We start from the raw sequence: 24734 nt of genomic DNA, 5'->3' as shown, positions 1-24734 counted from the left end.
TGCTGTTGGGTACTGGCACGCACTCTCACACAAGCGCATATTGTTGCCTTTGAGATGCGTTTTATTGTCACCAGTGGAAACATTGTGCTTGTATTTCAAGGGGGAAACATTTACATGAAAACCAACAGAAGCAATTAGACCACGAAGCATCATGATCAGAGAGAGAGTGGCTTGGCATGTTGGTGATCAGTGAATGAACGAGTGAGAATGTGACTGTGTGTGTATTTAGGAAGAAGCTTGATTGTTTGAATAGCTGGGAAAATGAGTAAATTGAAAAACGCAAGACTATTTTCTGCATCATGTAACAGTCGTGAGTTCATATACAGTATGTGTGTATGTGAGGACAGGATATTATCCAATAATACTGCAAATGACAACAACACATCCCAAGTCACACTGCCGGCTTCACTCTAATAGCTGAATCCAATCTCCTGTTGCTTCAATCTCACATTATCAAGAGCCTATTTAAACCTGAAATAGCACTGCATTACAATGCAATTAACACAGGATAGAAAACAATCTAATACACTGTACAATATATCATTCTCTCATTCCAGCAGAATTGTCTCTCTATAGCTGTTAACATAGAGAAGCTTACATGATTTGCATTCCATTCCATTTGGAGGACTTCAATAGTTGCTTTTATTACAAATGGGGAATGTGTAGAAAGTACATTTATTCAACTAAATATACTTCAGTACCATTGGGAGGTACCTGCTCTATACTTAAGTACTGATATTTGAAATGTATGAATCTTTTACTCCACTACATTTTAGAGTGACATATTGTACTTTTTACTTTCCAGAACAACAAAAAAGAACAAAATAAAATGTTTTGTCTATAGCAGGCAATCAAACATATTCAATAAACTGTTTACTTACATGACTGGTAATACAAAACAAATAACAGAGCAAATAAAAGCCTTTTTCAGTGATTTCAGGCTTGAAAAGTTAAAACTGACTGATACATTTCATCCTTAATTAGCTTTAATCAAGGTCCACACTTGTTTTGCTGTGGGTTTTAATATAATAACAACTCGAACAGGTCGGAACATCTGGCGTTCTCAACGGTGCTTTGCTTAATTTCTTGAATCATCTATCATGAAATGAAGCAGAATGCCTCCCTGAGGTTATTGCAAAACTCCAAATGCACATCACGGGATCATTTGAGGTCTATTTTAGATTTCAATACCTGTGCTGATGAGGTGTTAGAATTCACGATTTTTCTCTTATGTCAAACTAGAGGCATTGTGTATTTCTCCTCTTTATGAGTCTGGGTGAATCCTCAGGAGACATTTTGATCATTAAAGCTAAAGGCTGACAGTGATCAGTCTGTCACACCCCGAGCTTCTCCTGTCCTCTTAGGCAAAAAATCCAGTAACGAGATCACAGGTTATAATGTGTTGAGGACATAGTCTTCTGTGCTTGATGCTGCTCTGCAATTTGCCCCTGATTTGGGATAGAGGTGCACATCTTTAAATCACGCCATTTGTTGGAATGTATGAATAGTTTACATGTACAGATGAACTGTGGCGAAGCTAGAGCGGGTTGTCTTTTAATCTCAAGGTTGGGGGCTCGATCCCTCGCTCTGGCTGTCTGCATGTCGAAGTGTCCTTGAGCGAGACACTGAACCCCAAACTTCTACAGATTGCATGGCAGCTCCGCAACCAGAGGTTTATGAATGTGTGTGTGAATGAGCAGCACATCTTAAAGCGCTTTGCCAGTTAAGTTAGAGGGGTGCTCTAAATATTGGTGGTGGCTATGACTCAGTGGTTAGAGCGGGTCATTCTTTAATTGCAATGTTGGAGGTTGGATCCCCGGCTTCTCCTGTTCGTATGTTTAAGTGTCTTTGAGCGAGACACTGAACCCCAAGTCTCTCCCGGACCCTTAAACAGCAGCCCACTGTGTCCCAAATGTTTAGGATGGGTTAAATAAAGAGGTCAAATGTAATGTATGCAAGATATATTTGACGATAAATTAAGGCTTTACTGTAAACTTCTTTTTTAGCTGCAGCTGAAAAGTAAGACTATGCGTGGACGCACTAATGAGGTAGGAGAGGAGTCTTTGTTTTAGTACTTATGACTTGCCCATGCTAAAATCCCTAAAATCCAACAGCTATTTTCCCCTTTGAACCCAAACATGTTTTCATCCTTCCTTTCTGGTGTCTTAAAGTTGAGGTTTGTGGCATTTAGAAGCAGCCAAAGGGTCGGTTCTTTCATTGCCAAAAAACTCAAAGTGCGTTTGAGAAAATAATTTTTTAGAAAGGCGAGATAAATCTCCTCACTGTTATGCAAAAAAGTATCTTTTGAAACATAATGGATGCAAAAAGCCAGCAGCTGTTACCTTGGTCTGTCCTTCAATGACAGTGAGAGGCACGCTGGTGGAGGGCCACTTGTTCCTAGGAGGTAAAGGCTTGTCGAAGTTCCATAAAACCACAATCTGTATATGAAAATAGAGTCAGTTAACATTATGTAAGCATCAACATCATTATACATATATTTCTGCATAGAAGTGTTTGAAACAGTTGATTTCTTCCACAAAGGAACATTTAAAGATACTCTAGAATCTGTCTCAGGAGGCATTTTTCATCTTAAAGGGGCAGTTCCTCCAAAAATCTAAAATACATGCATTTCCTCTTACCTGGTGCTGTTGAGTCAAATGCATTTTTTGTCGCTTTGAGCACCACAAACTGAGTGCCATATTATGCCATTATTATTGGAGAGAAAGCAGGCATCTCTAGAGCCGATATCTCTAAAACTAGGCAACTCACACGAAAGCAATTTAGATTGATAAATAGTGTTACAGGAGAAGAGGAAAAATATGCATTTTTGATATTGGGGTGAACTGTCCCTTTGTGAAGCATCAGGCTTCAAGCCAGGCAGGCTTTTCTTGTCCACACACAAAGGTGTCTTCATTTAAGCTGTGTTTCTATCACTGCTTCTACTATTCAGTCAAATTATTATTTCATCAAGGGGCAACAAATGATGTTGAATGTTTCAACTGCTGTTATACAGGTTATTTATAGGCAAATAAGTAATATGTTGTTTAAACTGTCCATCTGCTTATACAAGAAAACTGGTTTTCTTTAACACTTATTGTTATGCCTTTATCTGGCACAACTCTCTTATGTGATCATTTTAAAATGGGAAGTAAAAGCAAGTTAGTTAGTATTGTAGGTAATAGTCCTGTTGCTATTATATCATGCACAAAGGTCAAGCAAGTATGTGTGTAAATAAATGCAATATAATCAGTATGGCAACTGTAAAGAAAAAGGTAGGATCTTGACAAACAAAATAATTATGTTATGAATAAGTCCTAATTTTGTGGGGAAAAACCCCTCATAAAATTACAAGAAAAAGGTCATAATATTCTGATAATATTGTTAAATATTATAATATAATTATAATTTTATGAAAAAAGTATAGAATAAAGTAGTATAGAAGAAAGTAGTAATATTACTATAAGGGGGAAAAAGGTAATATTATAAGAATAATGTTAGTAAAAGGTTACGTTGAGAAGAACATATGTTGTGACTGGATAAGAGTATGCATGTTAAATTAAAGTCTTTCCTGATATACTGTGCAGTTACTAATTTTCCTTTGAGCAGATTATATAGTTCTTGTGTTTGCATACTCTATCATTCCCTTCCCTTTTACTTGGCATTTAATTTCAGCATCCAATAGCATATTGTGTTTATTGATTCATCTTCAGGTCATCAACATCCTTCACAGTAGTATTCAAGTATTACGACTTTTTGCTTGATTTATTTTCCACAGAAGGCCTAACACCTTGTTGTATTTGAGGAATGGCTGAACCCCCTTCTCAAATTTTACTACCTGAAGATGTAAGTCGATGAAAAAAAATAATATATATAAATAATGCAACGATTGCAGGAGAAGGAGAGCCAAATAGGAGAAGCAGGGGAAACAAAGGCTCCAACTGAACAGACAGGTACAAGTGATACATTTCTATCACAAAATATAGGGTGTTTGCTATGTGTTTGACTAATCATATTTAATATTGTTTTTCATTATTTCCCTTCGTTGAACCAGCACCAAATCACAGTGGGGTGTAGACACTCTTCTCACCTGTGCACAGAACTTGGACTTGGCTATAGCGATGATGAGCTTCACCACGGGGGAGATCTGGGACTGCAGAGGAGTAACCGTATGGATCACAGCTGTGAACTGCTGCGCCGGGCTCTTACCTGGACACACACACAGAAACAGTTGTCATGGGTAAACTGTATTTAGGTTTTTAACACAGATTTGTGCAGACGTAGCTCTCCATAAAGCTCCATAACGGTTAACTGGACACAGGGTGCTCTCAGCTGCACCCGTCATCAATCATTCTGACAGGATATATACCCCCCTGCTTCCCATCAGTGAGCATGAGTAAACACGTTTAATCCAAGAGTTTTCTTTAAATGTCTCCTTTAGTGAATTGTGCTGATTTGTTCCTATAAGGAGCAATTGTATTTTCTACAGCCTCACAATAAAACAGCTCTTGTTAGTTACTTTTTTGCATTTTGTTGTGGCAAACAAATGATCAAAACAGGTCAAAAAGAGAAATAATGAAGCAGAACCAAACTTTAAATTACTATCCACGATAAATGACGCCCAGTATACGGTACAATGGGTAAATTGAGTTAAGGAAATTGATCCCCGCTGTGGCAGTCTGTGCAAAAGAAACGTATCAATATTATATAGCATTGGCTTTTAGGATTGGATTTCATTTTCTGAATACATTTTCTATTCCGTAATAAATAAAACTATTTGTGTCTTACTGAAACTTTGACTAGAAGAGCATATAAAGCTATGTTACATGACGTATTTACATGCACCCTAATAGTTTGATGATTACCAGATTAAAGTGACACACACACTTGTTTTCTGTAAACAGAGTTATGTTCATGCCTGGCATAAGAACAATGTGATTAGCACACAATCATTGAATTTAGATAGAAAGAAAAGATCACACACAGAGCAGCGCAGCTATCTTTGTTGCATGCCGATTAGGGCTGATGGTGATCATTAATATGATCATCAAACAATTTAGTTTATTAGGGCTATCCTGAGGCTTTAATCAAATTATTTATCTGCTTTTATGCTACGATAATCAGGTTATAATGTGTATGGATATTTTGAGATTACTTCCAGAGTCTCACAAAATGCACGCAGAGCTTTCAACAAAATAGAATAAAATTCCTCTCTGCAACAGCAAGTGATGTGACTTATGGAGAAACCATACACCTGGTGGAGACAAAAAAAATCATCTTATTTGTTAATATTTTCAGCTACCTACATATAATCTAGGCATTGACATGTTATTGCCTTCTGATATGCCAAACTTGTTAGTAAACAGTTTCCTATTTACACATCGGAAAAATGATAAGCCTCCTTGTGGTTGTGTCCATCCGATTAATGTAAGTCCAATCAAAAAACCACACTCCGCAGAGCTGAGGGGAGCTGCAGATTCACTGCAAACAATCCTTTTCACATTACAGATTTCATTTGAAGCATATTGAAAAATATTGATTAGAACATCTTGGAAAAACAAACAAGCAAGACGTTGCTGTGTGGGAAGCTCAGAATATACAATAGGTAACCTGGGGCAGACACAGTATGACAACACACACGCAGACAAGTAATATTCCCGACAACTGAAGAAGGCGAGCGTTGCGGGCGCATGGCATGCCAAGTGTTGGGTGGGTGTGGGAATAGGGGAATAGACATCCTCATGGTTACGTGGAGCCGGAGTGCTCTTTAGTGTATCTATCCATCTCTCTGACACCGGGTCCCCTGACCAGCCATCTCAGGTGGGATTAGTGGTATTTATGGAAGCACAAGGTCTGACCTTGTGGGGTCGCAGAAATAGGCTCAGTCCTTCTGTTTCATCTGTGTTTTCTGCGGAAAGAGCTGTGCCACCGTGGTTTTGATTAAATTGCATACATTTCAAACTAATTAGAGGGAGATAGTTTGGGTATGATACATAATAATGGACAAGAGAGCTGATGCAAGTACTTTACTGAGGCTCTGACAAAAAAACAACTGCTCCATGGGAAGCGTGTAGGACCTAACATTTTTTAGGTAGGAGTCTGTAAATACTGGCCTCTGCTGCATCAAATTTTTGAGAGTGATTGAGGTCACTTGTGGGTCATTAGTCCACATGGCTGTCATGTGAGAGCAGTAAGAGTCACATTAATCCAGGTGTGAATGAGTCCTAAACTGCCTGGAAAAAGAAATAAGGACAGCATTGTAAGTGGTGGATAAGTGTTGTTCATATTTTCAGAGAAAGCTGGGGTCTGTTGATTTAACAAGTGTCTGTTTCTTACCCTTCACTCTCTTTCACCTGCTGGTGTCACCGAAGAGGTACTGTACCGGACGCTAGCCTGCTGACCCTTAAAACACATGGTGGCCGAGTATAGAAGAGGCATTCTCTGCGAGGGCAAAAGCAGAGAACCCAATATTCCAAATCTAAAAAACTCAAAGGATTTCTACCAACTCTTCCTGTCATTCTGTTTGGGGGGGAAAGAGAGTTTTTAGCAAAATTAAAAAAAAACTTTTCAAGAGATTACTGCCAATATTGCTGCACAGGAGACCTCAATATGTATGCGGCACAATTTCTGTGGGAGGTGTAGCCGGGAGGAAAAAGTTTGCAGAAGAAGAAGAGAGAACTTTAACTTTAACACACACATACACACGCCACACACACACACACACACACACACACACACACACACACACACATGCACACAAACACAATCAACACTCACTTCTAAAGACTCTCACAAAAACACAAACACACAAGGCAATGATGAATTGTTAATTGTTTTAATTTTCTTGATTTTATGATTTTGACCTTTTAATGTATTCTTCATAATCTCATTATCACTTGATGATTTGGCAATATTGTCTCATTGTTACATTTATGCCAATAAAGCACAGTGAATTGAATTGAGTTGCTCTGAATGTTTCAGCACCATGGAGAGAGACAGACTGCAGATGTGTTTACAATCAGGGGCACAATCCTTCAGAAGTTTGAATCCCTGAGCTGAGAAGTTTTAAGGCTCACAAATAGTGCATTTGAGTGGTCATTTAAAACTATTCAAAATTGAAAGAAATACCTTTTAAAGTGTATCGCCTTGAATTGCCCAAACATTGCTTAAAAGCTGTAAACACTAATGGTACATTTGGCAAAGTTCTATGATACCTTAATACAGAGTATGAGCTGGGACTTTTCACTTAAGCACACAATGAACAGTTGACAAATTCTTTAAAAGTCAACAAAAAGTAGTGTGGTGTGTGGTGAGCTGTTACGAGTTATGTTTCTTGCTCAAACTCTGACAAAGCTGAAAGACTATAGGGGAGGTGAGTTTAGGGATTCCTTCCAACTTTCTTCATTGTTCTCATTGTTTTTCTCACTGGCACACATGCCCTTAATGAACTGCACGACATATGTGGATGTGTGCACCAGGAACGGCTAAGACATTGTGACTATAAATACCAAAAAAGAAAAATAACAATAATTACAAAAAAAAATTATTATATCAGTGATCAAAGTTTGGAGTTTGGAGACACAGTTTTGTTCTTTCACTGGATTCTGTCAAACAATGTGTTTGTTTGTTTGTTTTTTATAACCTAACGCAGCTCCATAGCACAACTTTTCACGAACTAAAGTGAAGCTATAATTTGAGCCATCAAATCCGGTAATTCTTACAGCTCATGAGACCACTACGTCTGAGCAGTGAGTCAAACTTTTTTTTAAACTAACAGGCAGAAGTTGCAAGTGGTTTGTCATAAAAAGTTATAGGAAGGTAGCAGAGTAAGGCCGTCGTACGAACGGCATTGACGACAAGTTATTCCCCGAGCAGCAGCACTGGAGATGGCAGCCGCTAAAATAGTGATTTACTGCAGCGGCATAAACCAAACTGCCCTATCTTTCCTTCCATCCCTCGCTTCTTTCTTCCTCCTAACCCTTGAGTCCACAATTCCTCAGAGAAAGGCAAACATCGATCTCAGTTAGCCTCAGTCTCTCCAGGCTGCATGCATATCTATACACACCCACATATACATACACACACACACACACACACACACACACACACACACACACACACACACACACACACCAGTCCACTTTCACCTCGCTCTTTGCCTGCAGCTTAAAGTTTCTGAACTCTGCTTCAACAGCAGTCTTATGGCCCACATACTGTATATATGTACGTATATTGTTGTACATTTTGCTTATCTTACTCACAGATTCAGTTAATAACCAGTGATGCAATCTATATCATGAGATTCGTTGATTTCTCTGATGGTTTTTTTTGTGTCCTGAGATTAACAGAAAAACGAAGGAGAAGGAGGAACACATCCCATACTGAATTGATACAACTACAACCCCACCCAAACACCTGCCATCCATCATGCTCAAAATTTTGGAATATAAGCTGGCGGCTTTGTGGGATGCAAAAAGGGAGTAATGTTGCCCCAGAGTTTTTTTTGTTTACAGTTTGGAAAATTAGCACCATTAAATGTATGCCAAATTAGCTATTAACAGTTCCTGTTTGCAATGTACCCATGGATGTACAGACAATATCACACAATTACTTTGATACTGAAAAAAACAAAAAAATGTGACGATTCTCAGGCAAGTTCTGGAGTTATAAGGAGTATCTATTTTTTATGATTTCTAAGCGGATTTATAAACACTTATTTGCTATGGGTTCAGATATAATGATAACTGTAAGTCGCACTGAATCTAAAAATATGTGTATGAGTTTTAACTTAAGGATTTTGGGGCCAATTACAATTAAACCGGGCGCCAAGGGTTTAAAAGCCGCGAGTGAAACACTCAATGTCAATAGCATTTATTCAAATCAAACCTCTAATCTGACAAAATCACATCTTACCCAGGATGGCATAGTAAAAAGGGAACTGGACAGGGTCAGTTGAGTACTGGGGGAGTGCATAGAGACCACCAGGTAGGGAATTCCACAACAACCCGTTTCTGGACACATGGGAGTCCACACGGTCCTGGATGATCTAGATAGAAGAGACGGGAGGAAGTGCAGCATTAAAACAAATTAAATGAAATACAAAAACACAAATGCAAAGATAACAAGAAACAGAAATAAGTGGGTGAGGTAGATGATTGAAGAGAAGTGAAGAAAAGAAGGTGTGACAAGAGGAAAAGAAAGACAAAGATATGATTATTTAAATAATTTCCTATAATCAGTCTCTTTATTTCATTTACACAGCTTAACAAATTAAACAGAGTTGACTTAAGGGTGCCAGTCACAGAATAGTCATACATATAAATACAGTATATTTAATATCATATTGAAAGAAACACATTTCTTATCTGCATTCTGCCCGCACTGCAGTAGCACAGAGACATTGGAAAACTGGCAAAGTTTCCCTTGAATTAATTAGAACTCAGCCACATTGTTTTGGCAACTAAATGATTTTTGCCCACCTGCATCCAAACACACATCTCTTCCCTCTGTCTCTCCATATCGCTCCGTTAGCTTTCATTAGATGGACAGAACAGACAGACTGGAAAGGGTAAGAGAGAAGGGACAACGTGTAGCAAAGGGCAGCGGGTCGGATTTAAACCCGGACTCAGCATTGGTCCATGGGGTGCTTCATAATGGACTCTTTACACTTCCCCCTTTAACTCCAGACATGTGATAATATTTGGAAAGAAAAGTGGCCAGCTGTTTCGCTGCAGCTGCAGTGCTTGGGGAAAAGACCGTAGATACTTGAAATGTTCATTCGAGGCATCAACTTGATCCCAACATGAGGAGTCCATTAGTTATTTAGCTAATATTATCCATCATGCTTGTTACCAAAGGTCAGGTTAGTATGTTGAGTGTTGTGAGTCTTCAGGGGTCCTTAGAGGAAGACCAACGACACAACTTCAACCTGGTGCTGGGTCTCTGGATACACAAGCATCTAAAGTTCACCGACAATTTCTTTCACCTAAGTATACTGTAGTATCATAATACATTTTAAAATGATATAATGAAGATATCAAATAAAAAGCAAAGCTTATTGGATGCTGTTCACACCAGTGGTGGAATTATATTATTTATTTCAGTAAAAGAAGCATTACTGCACCTTGAAAATGGTTCAATTTGAGGACTTGTTAGTTAGTGGTGTTATAAAAATGTACTCAAAGATTCAAAAGTGAAATGGCCTCTTTGAGTGAAAAACTCATATATATTATATCACTGAATTATTATTACAGGTGTTTTTTCATGTGCAATTTGCATTGTACTGTTGTAGTATCAAGGTGGAGATACTTGATATACTGTTAGATGGTTTCATCTGTAACAATATACAATAGTTTATAAGCTCTTTGTATGTTTTTTGTGTAAAATCTTCGTAGCAACAAATAACCCTCAGAATTGGACATCTTTTTAATTTATAACTTCCATCCACTTTGCACACCTTAAGGCAATTTGCAAACTGTGTGCAAGCACATGTTTAAAGTGCATAATATTTTACTTTTGACTCTTGTGTATGTATTCGTCTTTTCAGATTATTTTCTTTGCATTTTCTTTTGCCCTGTGTGGTTCCTTTGTGTAATGATATGAGAATATCCTTCTGGGGATTAATAAAGCATTTATGTATGTATGGACAGGGACATACTCAACTAAAGCGCACGTATTTTAAATGTGTACTTAAGCACAGTACTTGAGTACAGCAGATGCTGAGTGACAAACGTTTGTGGAATTTGCACAAAATCCTTTCTTTCTTATGAGGAAAGTTAAAACTGTTAGTTCTCCACTTGTCACGAATGCGGGAAATGAAGTCAGGTCCCCGTCTGAAGAGGCACAGCCCACTTTCTAAAGGTGTGATGGCTTCAATTAATTGGTGCTAAAGAAGTGTTTTTACATCATAGAAAGATGCATTATCACGTTGGCATGAGGTAAGCGTATGCATGAGTGTGAGAAAACAAGTGCTAGACCTACAGCTTATATACAAACCTTTCAAAATAAACCCTTTCTTATGCTGTTACAGAGTGACACAAAAAATGGTGGAATACATTAAGCTTTAAAATGAAGCACATAACTGACAGAAGATTTAAAAGAATATTTAATATTAAAACAATTTGTGTAATTTCAATGTAGTGATTGAATCAATTGACCACAGACAGGTGATTTATTGAGGTTTTAAGCAATTCAACAATTTTTTTACTTGAATGAACAGCACTACTTTAACTTAAATAAAATATGTTATTAACATGTTCAACTCTACTGTAACATATATATGATACTGAAAACAAAGAATAGACAAACACATTTTTTGGGGGCATTCTGGTTTTTCTTTCCAGCTCCAGAGCTGTCTACTGATCTGTGGAGAATTGGCACTTAAGCCAGCTCTTAACACACACACACACACACACACACACACACACACACACACACACACACACACCTTGTGACACCAACTGTCAGGCATCGCAGTATGTGGGCCACTACAGTTATCAACAACGCCTCATTTCACCCATTTAGCCTGGTGGCGTGCTGGCTCTGAGTTTTTTAGCACATCTGGCCAATAGTATGTGGCTGTCAGTAGGCTTCTGTCTAATTTCATACCCTGTTGGCGCTGGGCATTTGGGGGTGTCACTAAGGTGCTGTTTGTGCTGTGATTGTAAGAGAAACATGTTGCAATTTGAGAGAAGTTTGTGCTATTAAACTGAAAGGTGGAGATACATTATAACATGGACATTTCTGTTATTCTCTGCAATGTACCGATAGATAGTAGGCTTCATGCAAACACTTTACTGTCTCTTTAATCCACTAAAATAGTTGAATGCATGGCAGTACATCAGTGCAAGAACAGAAAAGCATGGACTTCATTTTAATGCCGTAGCTTCATATCAGCTTAATCTCTATCTTTGGATCTTGTGTCTCATAATCTGAATTTGTCAGAATCAAAGGTAAAATGTGTTCTTCCTTTGTCATTCTGAATCCTGATCAAGTAAAGCACCAACTATTGATCAGTTGCTGAGGAGCCAATTAAGCTGCCAGACCACCGAAAAGCTTCTAAAGCTTTTTTCTAAACCCCCTCCCCCCACAGACACATCAACAAATATGGGGACACCTCATGCATGGTAACTAAGCACCAAAACGTTCACTGTACTAAATAAATGCAGCTGTTGGATGGCAGTATGATGAACACATATTGTTTTTATTCTTTTATTTCTATTTTCTACGTCTTAGTCACTTATTTTATTATATCTGCTTAACTTTTTGTGTTTTTATGACAAAAATTGACAAACAATAAATATATTAAAAAAAGCACTAATAACACGTTTCATTGTGTTGATGAGCCAGTTTGCTGACACAATGACTCTTCCAGCACTACATTATTATAGCATTTAGCATTAGCCTGTAATTGCTACTTGTGGCCAATGTTCAGCAAAAGATATACAGATTTGCTTTGAAACATGAATCCTGATTGTTTGGTTTATCTGCACTGAGATTAATATAAGACACAAAAAAGCAATGTTCCAGCACAAAAAAATATCTGTATAAGTAAGACTGAAAAACCCCTAATATTAATGTGCTCTGTTTTCCAATTAGTAATATTTGTAATACAAGCAGTACCTTTGCAATAGGGATTGATTTAGAAACTCGTTTCTATCTTGGTGTGTGATGCGTCAAATGATATAATGTATGACAATTAACCTCAAATTGATGTGGTGAAAATTATGCATGTTCACACTCTTTTATACAACATGTCTACAATTGAGGACAAAATACTGTGATTAAATTCTAATGTGTATGCTGTGGATCAGAGGTCTTCAACAAGAGGTCCGCGACCCCTAGGGGGTCCACGGAGGTACTGCAGGGGGTCTGCGAAATCTTTGGTTGATTAGACAATTATAATTTTTTATTTTTTTTCCCAAACATGAATCTGTCCATTATTTTAATAGTTCAGTATTGTATGCAAGATAACAGGTATGTTTATGCATGGCAGTGGCACTAATAGACCATCACTCGTTTCCACATTTATGTTTAAAATAAAAACGTCGATTTGAATAGCTTGTATGCATGATTATCATACAAGGTATGTTTCTAAATGGCAGTGGCATGACCACCCCACTCACTGTACCTTGCACACATTTAAAATAAAAACATGAATATATGAACCTGTGTATTATTTGAATAGCTTAGTATTGAATGCACAATAACAAAGTATGTTTATACATGGCACTAGGCCCAGTTTAATACAAAACACAATTTTATACAATATACTTTATATAGTAGGGGGTCCCTGCTCCATCTCTCTATCAGTTTGGGGGTCCTTGGCCTGAAAAACGTTGAAGACCCCTGCTATAGATAATAATAATAATGATGTCCTATGTTCGTAATTATATTGTTTTGTTGAGGACCCTAATCTGAACAAGCCTGAAGTTGAATTGTGATGGTGACTTCAATGTTATTGTAGTGATGCAAATGATGATAGAAAGTGACGATGATTGCAAACAATTTTGTGTGCTACAAGAGAGATCACAACGATTGTACTGGTGTTTATGCGATGACGATGGTGGTAATTAAGAGGATTATTATGTTCTGCGTCTGTATTCAGAGATGCTACGGAGAGCAAATAGTCCCCGAGGACTGAATCAAGGCTGTAGTGAACCAACAATAGAGAGTAAAATGAGAGGAGGAAGGTTCTTTCTGCAAGTTCATCCTCTACACTTGAGCTGGCGAGGTCATTTAATGAGGAAGCCTCTAGCATTCTAGTCCTGAGAGCAGGCAGACACACACACACACACACACACACACACACACACACACACACACACACACACACACACACGCACTGCAGCCTCTCTAACTTGAGGGCATTCAGGGTGTACAGACCTCCTTTACATTTGGCCCCTCATGCTCACATTGGATTGGATTTCAGGCGTCAAAAGGCTGGTTTCCAGTCTATATGTCAAAATCGAACTTCTCTTTGTCAAAAGCATAAATACCCTCCTTCCTAATATTTGCCAGCATTGTTAGTTGTATTTCATGACATATTGTTGAAATAGGTTTAAATTAATTTAGTTCTAAGATGTAAGGTGTTTTAAATATTGAGTTCTTGCTTATACTGTACGTCAATAAACTCAATAATAGCAAATGTCACAACATTTGCTGTAAATAACAATAGTTTTCAGTGTCAAGATGCAATGTCTTTCTACCTTTCACATGTTAATCTAACCAATGAAGAGTAGACTCAGTAGAATCATTTAAAGCTGCACTATTCAATATTTTCATATTAACAATGGATCAAATGACTTTATTTGCAGATGCAAAACTGATTGCGTGCTACCTGGTTGCTTTGTGTCTGGTGAATGTGTAAATAACATGTTTGCCATGCCAAATTAAAAAAAATACCACAAGGTGATAACATGTCAGTGTTGTGTCAACAGCTTTCTCCACTGAACCCAAGTGACCAAAATAAGAATTTAGCTGATTAAAACATCACCATTCATGGGTCATGTGAGTGTGTATGTGTGTAAAGATTTACGTTAATGTAGAAAATATGCACTCATGCTTATGAAAAGTCAAAAGAAGTCACAGCAACCTCAGATCTGATTTCTATGAGCTGACTAAAGGCTGTTTTGTAAAAAATTAAATACTAACCTCAAAACTCCATCAAAAACTTTTTTTGAGGTGGCCTTGAGCAAGACAAACAGCCCACAATTACTTCAGTGGAGCTATAATGTGGTTACTCTTAGAAGAGGTGGAAATGTATGAATATAAAGCAGAACATTGCTGGAAAAGAGGGGGCATATTCAGCTGAACCTTCTTTAGAGAAATATGACTGACAACTGGAGAAAGATTTCTTTTAAAAGTTGATCTTTGGGAGGTGAGGCATTGCCAGTGGCGATGTACAGCATATAGAAAAAGACATAGCAGTTTGGTTGATTAAATCAAGCTCTCCTGACAAAACTAAATCCAAAACTCACATAGAGACCATTTCTTTCCCATGAGCTTACCTCCAGAGTAGTTAAGACGATCTTGGTTACAGAAGAAAAGTAGGCGTCCCAGAGGAACTGAGTCTGCTGGCGGAGAGCCAAGATCCTGTCACGGCCCACAGACCGGGTAATGGAGGGAACCTGGAGGAAGAGGAGAAGGAACAAAAGCCAGAGGACAAAAATGACAGTGAGCTAGATTGAGTTAGATGTTAAACAATGTTGAGTGAGAGGATGAGAACCAGTGTGGAAGAAAAAAGAGCAAAGCACCAGCAGACAGGTGGAGGAAGCATAAGTAATTTTGTCGACGTGATTAAAGGGACAAGATTAGAGGAAATTCCCCCTTCCCTCAAGACTCTTCTACCCCCACATCTCACTCTGTCTGTCAACGAGCTTATCCTCAATACAATTTGGTAACTAAACCACCTGCTCTACGACTCTAATACTCCTTTCACACAATATGGTAGATTCTATGAAGTGTTGACTAGAAAGAGTAATTAAAACAGGTTATTTTACCTAGATATTATGTATTTATTATTATATACTATAAAAAATATATGGATATGGACTAATTGATCCTAGAGTGAAAGTTTGCATACTGACACCACATGGAGGGACAGAAGCTGCCACACACACACACACACACACACACACACACACACACACACACACACACACACACACACACACAGGTGTTATGGCTGACTCAGGTTGCTGGATGGTGCGGTCAGCCTTTGTTGTTGACTGTGACAAAAATATTGTAAAGATCAGCCTCACATAATTTTCCTCCTAATATCAGATATGAATATGTTTTTTACTGCTATTGTTTCTCCTTACAAACCCCCTTGCAGGTAAAGAAGCACCTCACTCCATTACAGTAGGACTGCTTCTTTATCTGTAAAAGTTTGTCTTTTAAGTCTTTAAAACTTAAGGAAATATTGAAAAATATCTCAATTTTCCTAAACCCAGTGTGACGTTTGAAAAAAAGATGATGTCATCCTTACAATTTAGAAGCTTAGTTTAAAACTTGATAAATGACTTAAAGGAACAGAATATAGGACTTATGGGGATTTAATGGAAATGGAATATAATATTCATGTTTTCATTAGTGTATAATCACCGGAAACTGGGAAAGGTTTCAAATGGTGTATTCGGTAGCTTAGAATGAGCCCTTCACAATTCTATAGGAAGTGGGTCCTCTTCCCCGAGTCCGCCATGTTGCAGTGTCATGATTCTACAGTAGCCCAGAAAGGACAATCCAAACTCTGGCTCTAGGGATGGCCTTTCGCATTTTTACGTTACTTGAAGCGCAACGTAGTTCTCCGAGCGACACCCTCACAAGTGAGGGTTGTTCAGTTGGTTTCAATCTGCAACCTCGCCACTAGATGCCACTGAATTCTACACATTGCTCCTTTAAACAAATAATCTACAGTCAAATTTGTCACCAATTAATTTCCTGTACCTCAATTACTTACTTCAGCACTACAATGGAGCTCCTTTGCCAAATCATTCCAGTCGCTGTCACTCCTATAACATGGTATCAAGAACAGAAAACCTAAAAAACTACGTAAGATTCAAGCTCCTGTGAGATCTCTGCTGTGTTTAGTCAACTTGCTGGACGTCATATAAATCCATCATACATCATATATATCCTGAAAGGTATTAATGATTGTTCATTTATTTTCCTTGAATTAATATCAAGTTCTGTGCCGGCAATGTACCAACAACGGAGCAGGACTCTCTCTTGATGCACAGTTTGGAGAAAAACAAACTACCTCCTTGATGAGGTCAGACATAGGACCTTAGCTGCCCAGCTCAGCTTGACAATGAAGCTGAAAGGGGAATAGGTAGCGTTGAAGCCAATGGTTCTGAAGAGCATCATCAGTCATCAAGAGGTGTTGGTGGAGCCCAGGACCCCGCCGGTGTTCTGGCCAATAACCCAAAAACCTTTTCACCGAAAGTTAAAGGGCCAACACATTCAGTGGAATAGTGACCGATAGTGCTAAAATTAAGCATCAAGCCACAAAAGGGCCCGAGATTTACAGGGATCTAACATCAGCTAAGGGGCGTTGTTAGGCATGACGCGGAGCCCAACAACTTATAATCAATCAATCAGATGCTTGGCTCTATCTCTCATTGTGATCAATGAGCTTCTCCCACAACTTATTGATGCCTTATGAGGCAGCTGCAAGTAACGAGCGATGAGCCTGTCTTAGATGTTTTTAACTCATTTTCCACTGAAATACCATGTGTCCCTCCAAACCCAAAGGTTTTTGTAGAACTTATATGATGGGGAACTACCATCACATAGTTTATTCATGATATTCACCATTAACTGTTTACTTTTGGCATGTGTATATTTTGAATTGGCACCTTACTTTTAACCACTTATATCACAATTGTGTTTACGACACCTACCTTTTACCTGTTTACACGCCTGGCATTGACTACATTTCAATCAGGAGAGACAAGTCAGATGAAGAAAGATAATAGTTAATTATTAACAGATGATATGTGACGATAAAGTCTTCAGAGTCTTTGGTGCTTGGACTCTACAGGGAGAATTGTAATCGAGGGGCGTCCGCCCTGAGCAGCAGCAAGATAGCGGGCTTAGCCATGCAAGAGTATAGTCTTCCTGACTGAACTTACGCAAGAGCTAAATTTGGTTTGTATTTTGTTTATTTGCACTCTTTTTAACTTTGTAATCCAGCTGCTACACAGCAATTTCCCTTCAGAAGAAGGTTTTATCTTAAAACTGCAGTTTATAGTGAATTGCTTTAAGGCTGCATTCAGACACACAACAACACGGCCTGAGAAACTCAGCCCCCTCATATATATATAAAAGAGGCCACTGCATTGTTTTAGCAGTGGGTTGAAAATAAGTTCAACCTGACTTAACTTTTGAGTTCAACGCAAGGCATGGTCATCCGCTTATAGGTGCTGCGTTGACCAATTAAATACGTGTAATACAAGCACACTTTCCCAATTAATTTCTCCGTAACACGAACACCGTATTAGACTTTCTGGATCATATTTCATTTTCATACTTCGATATATTGTTATGCAGATTTAAACTACTTGATTATACAAGAACGGTTTAGTTTGTGAAAACTCAAAATGAGAGTCCCAGTCTGAAGACACAGTATTGAAGGTTGTGTTGACATCAGTGGGATCATCCGCCGACAGCAGAGCAAGCTTTAATTGTTCAGCTCTCAGAGGTGGAATATAAACAACACCAATCAAATCAACTCAATTCTCTTCCCCTCGATTGACTCTAATAGTGTTTATGTTTCTCAGCAGGGACATTGTGTGTGTCTCTGCGTACGTGTGTGTTGTACATGTCACCTCTCCACAGGGAGAATTGAAACTCTACATATTAAACAGCCAGGTATTGCAGTTCTCAATGATGTAATTTAAAGTAATGAGATTCAACTCTCTCACCAGGTGTTAGAGCTTCGATGTTGCAATGCACAGTGAGTTTGTGTGTGCGTAGGAAGGGGTGTGTGTGTGGTGCGTGTTAGTGTGAGTGTGTGTGAGAGAGAGAGAGAGAGAGAGAGAGAGAGAGAGAGAGAGAGAGAGAGAGAGAGAGAGAGAGAGAGAGAGAGAGAGAGAGAGAAAGAGAAAGAAAGACAAAGAGGGCTAGCATTCAGAATCTGTTTACCAACCACATACAGGTTTGCTATTGTATTTCCATTACACTGTACAGATGTTGTCTTCGGATAATTAAATCTTTTTTGGGCATTTTAATGCTTTTAATGACTCAGTTCAGTTGTGCCATAAAGCCATATCCTGAGCTTGAAGGAGTCTATTCTGACACTTTATTTCCAGGAACGGCTTGAACTCTTGCCATCTTGCCAGCTGTCTCGGTATTGCAGGAACAAAATGAAGCTGCTTGAAGGTGTCCTCAAAGTTTGGGAAGCGCGCCACACCCATTAACCTGCTCTGTACAACTAGTATTTATTAAAGCTTACATGTAAAACATATTTTCAAATCTAGTAAATCAACATGTGGGCAAATACTTTTTTTGGACAGTTCCTATGTAAAATATAAGACATCACATGTGAACATGTCAACACATTGGCATGTCTCAAATGTTGCATGTGAAAAATGATTTTATGTCTATTTGAAATATATTTTGCATGTGAAAACATGACGTTTTGATGGATGCTTTTGCAGTGAATCTATATTTTAGGATCCATAAATTAGATGTCTCTATGCCCTTTGTTGATTTAGATTATCAATTAATTTATTATGTTTTGGAGTAACCCATTTCGTCTATAAAATCACCATTTCCCAGAGTCCAAGGTGATATCTTTAAATTGCTTTTTTTGTCCAGCTACAGTTAAAAACACTGCGATACTTAATCTACAATGCAATAAATGTAATTATAAATGACTTAACTGCTTTTAGAATCCGTAAACCACCTGTATGTTGTCAAAACCTTTTCTTATTACGAAGTATTGTAACTATTATGTCGTACAAATATAAACTTTGTAAATATACAAGCAAGTTGTGTTCAAAATATCTGGGATCATTTTTCTACAATAAAATGTTGAAATGTAGAAATTCTTTCCATTGCAACTAAACACACCATGAGTTGAAAAACATAGCGTCTGTTATTAATCGGGGAAAATAGCAATCAAACTTCACATTTTACAGTCACAGGAAAATAAATGTATGTTCTTACCAAAATATTTCACCAACGACTATCCTACTTTGGCCAAAAACAGCAGATATTTTATATGGTTCTCCAGTAACCAGTACAGCTTGTTGTGAAGTCACATTGAACTTTAGGGAGGAGTCAGCAAGGATCTGGTTCAACATCAAACAATCTTCACCAGTGCATCAATCTGCATTACTCAAAATGATGACAAAACAATGGAAAAATGCTTGTTTTGTTCAACCTCTGTAATAGCCTACATATGAACACCATCATTGTTTCACCGCTTCAAGAGCACAGTACTTACTTCACACATATTATCTCAACCAACAATTAACACGCTTTTAGACAGATGGTTTTGTTCTGTTGAAGGGAGCAAACAACACAACAACAACCTCTGACAACATTAGTGCATCATTGTGGGTCTCAGTAATGTTTTATGACAATAAAGATGCTTCATTTCGTCTAAAAGCCAAGTTTGTAATACTTTTAATGATGCCTTTTCTGTTATTGTGTCATTCACAATGAGTTAAATTGTTCATCATTGTTAGACAGCGCTGATAGAGGGCTGATGGGGGACATGTTAATTAAAAGGAGACACATACAGTCTCTAACAAGCACACGCTGTCCAGCTGGCTGCATAGGTCATGCAGGTGGCACGTGGAAATATAGAGAGTAATTAGATAATGTAAATATCACTACTTCTGCACGCTGCTGTAATTAAAAGGAACAGAAGGAGATCCAATTGTAGAATAATCTGTCTCAGATAAAAATAGTTCCTGGCAGAGGTGTATGTGACTGTGAATATCACAGCTGTCATGTCGGAATAAAATACAATTTACTAAAAACCACAAGACAGCAATTAGATTTCCAACTACATGTCAGTTATGTGTTGATAGATGCGAATAGTTAATTATATACACTCTGAGCATAAATGACTTTATTCCACCCATGAATACAACTCCTCATGTTGATAATACTGAACTCTGTTATTCTGTCAGATTTCCTGCTCAGAAACCCATCTGTTGTTGTACAACGTGACAGAACCAGTCACTATTCATCAAATAAATGCCAATTTCTTTATATATTTGGAGCACAGCAATTCCTGATCTATGTGTTGTGCGTCTATGTTTGAATCAGACCCAGCGAGATCATTGTGATTGCCCAGGAGGGGATCTGGAGTCAGAGATGACAATTATTGAACGGGCACATTTTATCTTTCAATTCTTTAAAGTGTGAGGAGGGTTTGCCTCATAGACGCAGAATAGGAGTATTCAAACAAAACGGTCACACCGGCGTGAGTGAGTCCTGGTGAGTCCTGGACTCGGTTTACATGGAAGTTTTCACGGAAGTAGCCCGCTACCTTCTTTGCAACGGCAGCGCTACACATAAAAATGTCCGCAGCTCTGACCATCCTGCCGCGTTGATTGAATGGGAATGTCCGTTCCACTTACAGCAGGTACTATTTCTATGATTTGCCCTCTTCATACAGTTTACTTATTGGTGGCTTTTCCTAACCTGCATCAAGCGTTCGAAATACCTGGGAGCTATACTACGATCAGCTTGTCAAAGTGTGTGTTTTCTGGCACATATCAATTTCCGGCTGTATTAATTGAAATGTATGGATGGTATATTTTTGCATGTGAGTGGGTGCATTCATGTATGCATCTGCATGTGTACACCTTTTAACCCGCAAAAAAACAGGGCCTCCTATTAATTATATGTGTAATTCCAAATCTGCCTCCATCCACGTATCTTCTGTGACTGTATGATATATAAAGTAATATTCATCCCTCTTTGTCCCTCCTTTGCGTGCTCTTTCCTTGCTGTAAAACCCATTCGTTTATCCTTTTTACCTGTAACAGAAGTCTCTCATCTCCAATGATGGCGGCTTTCCTCCAGTCGATGACTTCAGAGAAGGGAAGCTCCCAGCCGTTGCTCAGAATAACCGGGATGCAAGCCGCCTGTTAGAAAGAGAGAAGAGAGAGAAAAATAAATCATTCAATTTGGAGTTCAAGTGGAGTTGAATAAACAATAGTGGGCAGGAAACAATCTTTACATAACATCATTTAGGAATGGAGTAGGGGTAGTCAAACATTGTCAGTGTTCACATTAATAAAACTATTTTTAATGATTTATTGAGATGAACCCAACCTTCTGTACTTCTGTACTTGTTTTAGGGACATATTTTGTCTACAGTGTTAATTTTTTTCCTACGTATTTCTAAATACTGGATGTTACTATTAGTGTTTTTCTGTCAGAGGGTTGTTTTGCCTCAAAGAAGAAATAAAATGCTCTCTGTTGAGATGTTTTCACAGCTTGAGAGAGAGGGAGAAAATCCCAGTAACACATGAAGTCTAACCAGAAGTTGAAAGCAGAGCACTGGGAGGGATCGATTTTCCCTCCACTGAGCGATTTATCCTCTTAGGTAGTTTCTCTCTGATGAGACTCTTTCAACATTTTCCAAGTGAGAGTTTTGCAGAAACAAACAGAGTTGCCAAAAGATTAAGGACAAGTGTATTGTTTTTTGTTTTTTTTATTTTCCCCGCATGCCTCAATATTTTATTAATGTGACTTAATTCATCAGGTACTCCCTTCATTTCCCACAGGATCTCCAATGTGTTGCTGTAAAGTAAATGTACCATGAGGCTTTTGAAAGTGTTCTTCATTTGTGGTAAATGGATAGCAGTTGATTGTGCACTCTACTGCACTATTACACTGTGCAATTATTCAACTGGAAAATATGCAGTTTTCTGGGTAATTTCTTCCACTATCCCATATTTCACGCCTCACCTATGTCTATCTGGTGTTCTTTCATTGAATTCTCAGTTTAAGTTGTATAAAAGATATTGAATTTTACATATCTACAGCAACAAATACTACATTTTCCAGTAGAGTTGATCGTGCTGAACAGTAAAAGTATATAAAAAAGAAAATGGGCAAGTTTGTAAAGCAATGGTTTTACTTTTTTATCGCTGGAATGGTGGGAAAGAGGAATGGGTAACACTCTCTATGACGCCCTTTTCTATAATGCATTATAATCTGCTTATAACACTGTAAAATTAAAGATTCATAATGCTTTATAACAATAATAATTATATGTTACATAGAATTTGTAAATGTTACATTTAAGGTCAAGTTGCTTTAAGTACTTTCCTTAAAGCAAACAACAACCACTAAGAGTAACTTATAATCAAATTGAATGCATTATAAGTATGCCAGTTCAAACTTGAGCTCTGACCTTTAAACATGTATAGCCAGTATATCAAGGTTTAATGAATGGTTTACAACACACTATAACGGAGCTGTTAGCACAGCTTAGGACATTTTAAGTCAGATATAAGAAATAAAGAACCTATTTCCTTTGAAGCTGTTAAATAACTTCTCTTTGAATTGGAGGCATGCCAATTTAGCTCTGTGTGTTTAAACCATTACTTGGAATTTAAGACACACTGTGACTGTGTTTTATTTACATGCATTCATTTCATGAATTTAAAAGAATCTTAATCTATAGTGTTTATGCTGTTATAACTTGTTATTTTACAGGTATGCTCTCATTTCATACTTTTGATCTGTGCGTTATGTGCTTTGTTGTGAAATTCATATTTCTATTTTGGATCTAATTCCTTGAAATATATGTTAATTGTTTTGAAACTTTTGTTTGTGGCTGCTGTTTCGGTTAGGACATTCGTGTAAATTATAGTTTTAATCTCAGTGAGGCCCGTCGGAGTTTACTAAAGCCATATTTATGGCTTTATCACTGGCCTTCACTCTGATGAACACTTAATCAGTCATAAAGAAACAAATCTGTGTGCAATAATCTGGTACCCATACATTCAAAATCTATTTCTATAAATTCTAAATTTATAGGTAGCGGAAAAATTCTAAATATATATATTCCACCTACCTCATGTACATAAAGTATCCTGTGACAATCTTTCCATATTCATTCAAGCATCCTTACACTTTTATCTCCATTTCATTGTCATTGTTGTTTTATGTTCATACATATATATATATATATATATATATACCTTGTACATATATATATATATATATATATATATATATATATATATATATATAGCAACGGAAAAACCAGAATCAAATTCCTTGTATGTATATGCATACAAGGCCATGAAGCTGATTCCGATATATATATATATATATATATATATATATATATATATATATATATATATATATATATATATATATATACTGATATTAAATGTATAATGTATTTGTCGATAACTATATCTCGATTTTCTACAGTGTTATCATAAAAACATGTGAAATTCATGTCTTTACATGTGATTAGTCAAAAAACAAATCACATGAGGAAAAATGGTTTCACATGTAGGGGTGTAAGAAAATATTGATAAAGTTAAGTATGATGATATTGTGGGAGTGACTCTCAAAAACGTTTTCTAATTAATAGTTTACGTGCAAAGATTTGTGGCTCAGACTGCACAAAAGTAGTGCTATGATGTTGGATGTTGCAGAGACTGTGATCAATGCAAATGCAGATCTCACTGTTCTCACTGTAAACTTTTTTACTCAGATTTTATGCATTTGGTAGTGGGTTCTTTATACTATGAAAGTTTCCCTAAAATTAGATTTAAAAAAAAGAAGCAATATATCGTGTTTGCTCACGTTATCGCAAAAAATTGCACTATGTGGCAATATATATTGAATCCCAGCCCCCGTATCATAATACGTATCATATCATCAGAGTCTTGCCAATACGCAGCCCTATTCACATGTAATATTAAATATGAATTTGATATTTTAAAATATGACATTCAGGAAATTAATTTTCATGTGTGATTCACATTTGGAATATGTTTAAAGACTAGTCCAATGAGCAGTCATAGTTGTTACATTAATAAACACCTCATATTATATTCATGAATATTATTGTTCATTACGTGTTCACATACTGCTTATAAATGCTATTAATGAGAGAAGAGATAATCAGGACTGATAGGGAGTGATCATAGTCCTGCTTTGAGTTCAGGATGTCACATGTCAAATGGGATATATAGGATATATTCACTTTAATGGCATACTGTATGATATGATTCGTCTGT

The 24734-nt window shown here is 37.5% G+C and overlaps 1 protein-coding gene across 1 annotated transcript in view; it reads right to left on the bottom strand.

Annotated features, from left to right (window-relative positions):
- The window catches only part of LOC137870963 (exostosin-1), a 211354-nt gene that overhangs the window by 21044 nt on the left and 165576 nt on the right, over positions 1–24734 (bottom strand). Inside the window, exons 5-9 of the mRNA XM_068708481.1 lie at positions 21498–21605; positions 15006–15125; positions 8911–9043; positions 4088–4206; positions 2343–2438 (exon numbers count right to left, since the gene is read on the bottom strand). Of these exons, the coding sequence (XP_068564582.1) occupies positions 2343–2438; positions 4088–4206; positions 8911–9043; positions 15006–15125; positions 21498–21605 (576 nt within the window). The remainder of the gene's footprint in view (positions 1–2342; positions 2439–4087; positions 4207–8910; positions 9044–15005; positions 15126–21497; positions 21606–24734) is intronic.

Source organism: Cebidichthys violaceus, unplaced genomic scaffold, assembly GCF_023349555.1.
Source record: "Cebidichthys violaceus isolate CVI_PGR_0920_01 unplaced genomic scaffold, fCebVio1.0.p SCAF_14, whole genome shotgun sequence".
Lineage (NCBI taxonomy): Eukaryota > Metazoa > Chordata > Actinopteri > Perciformes > Stichaeidae > Cebidichthys > Cebidichthys violaceus.
This window is presented reverse-complemented; position numbering and strand designations above follow the sequence as displayed.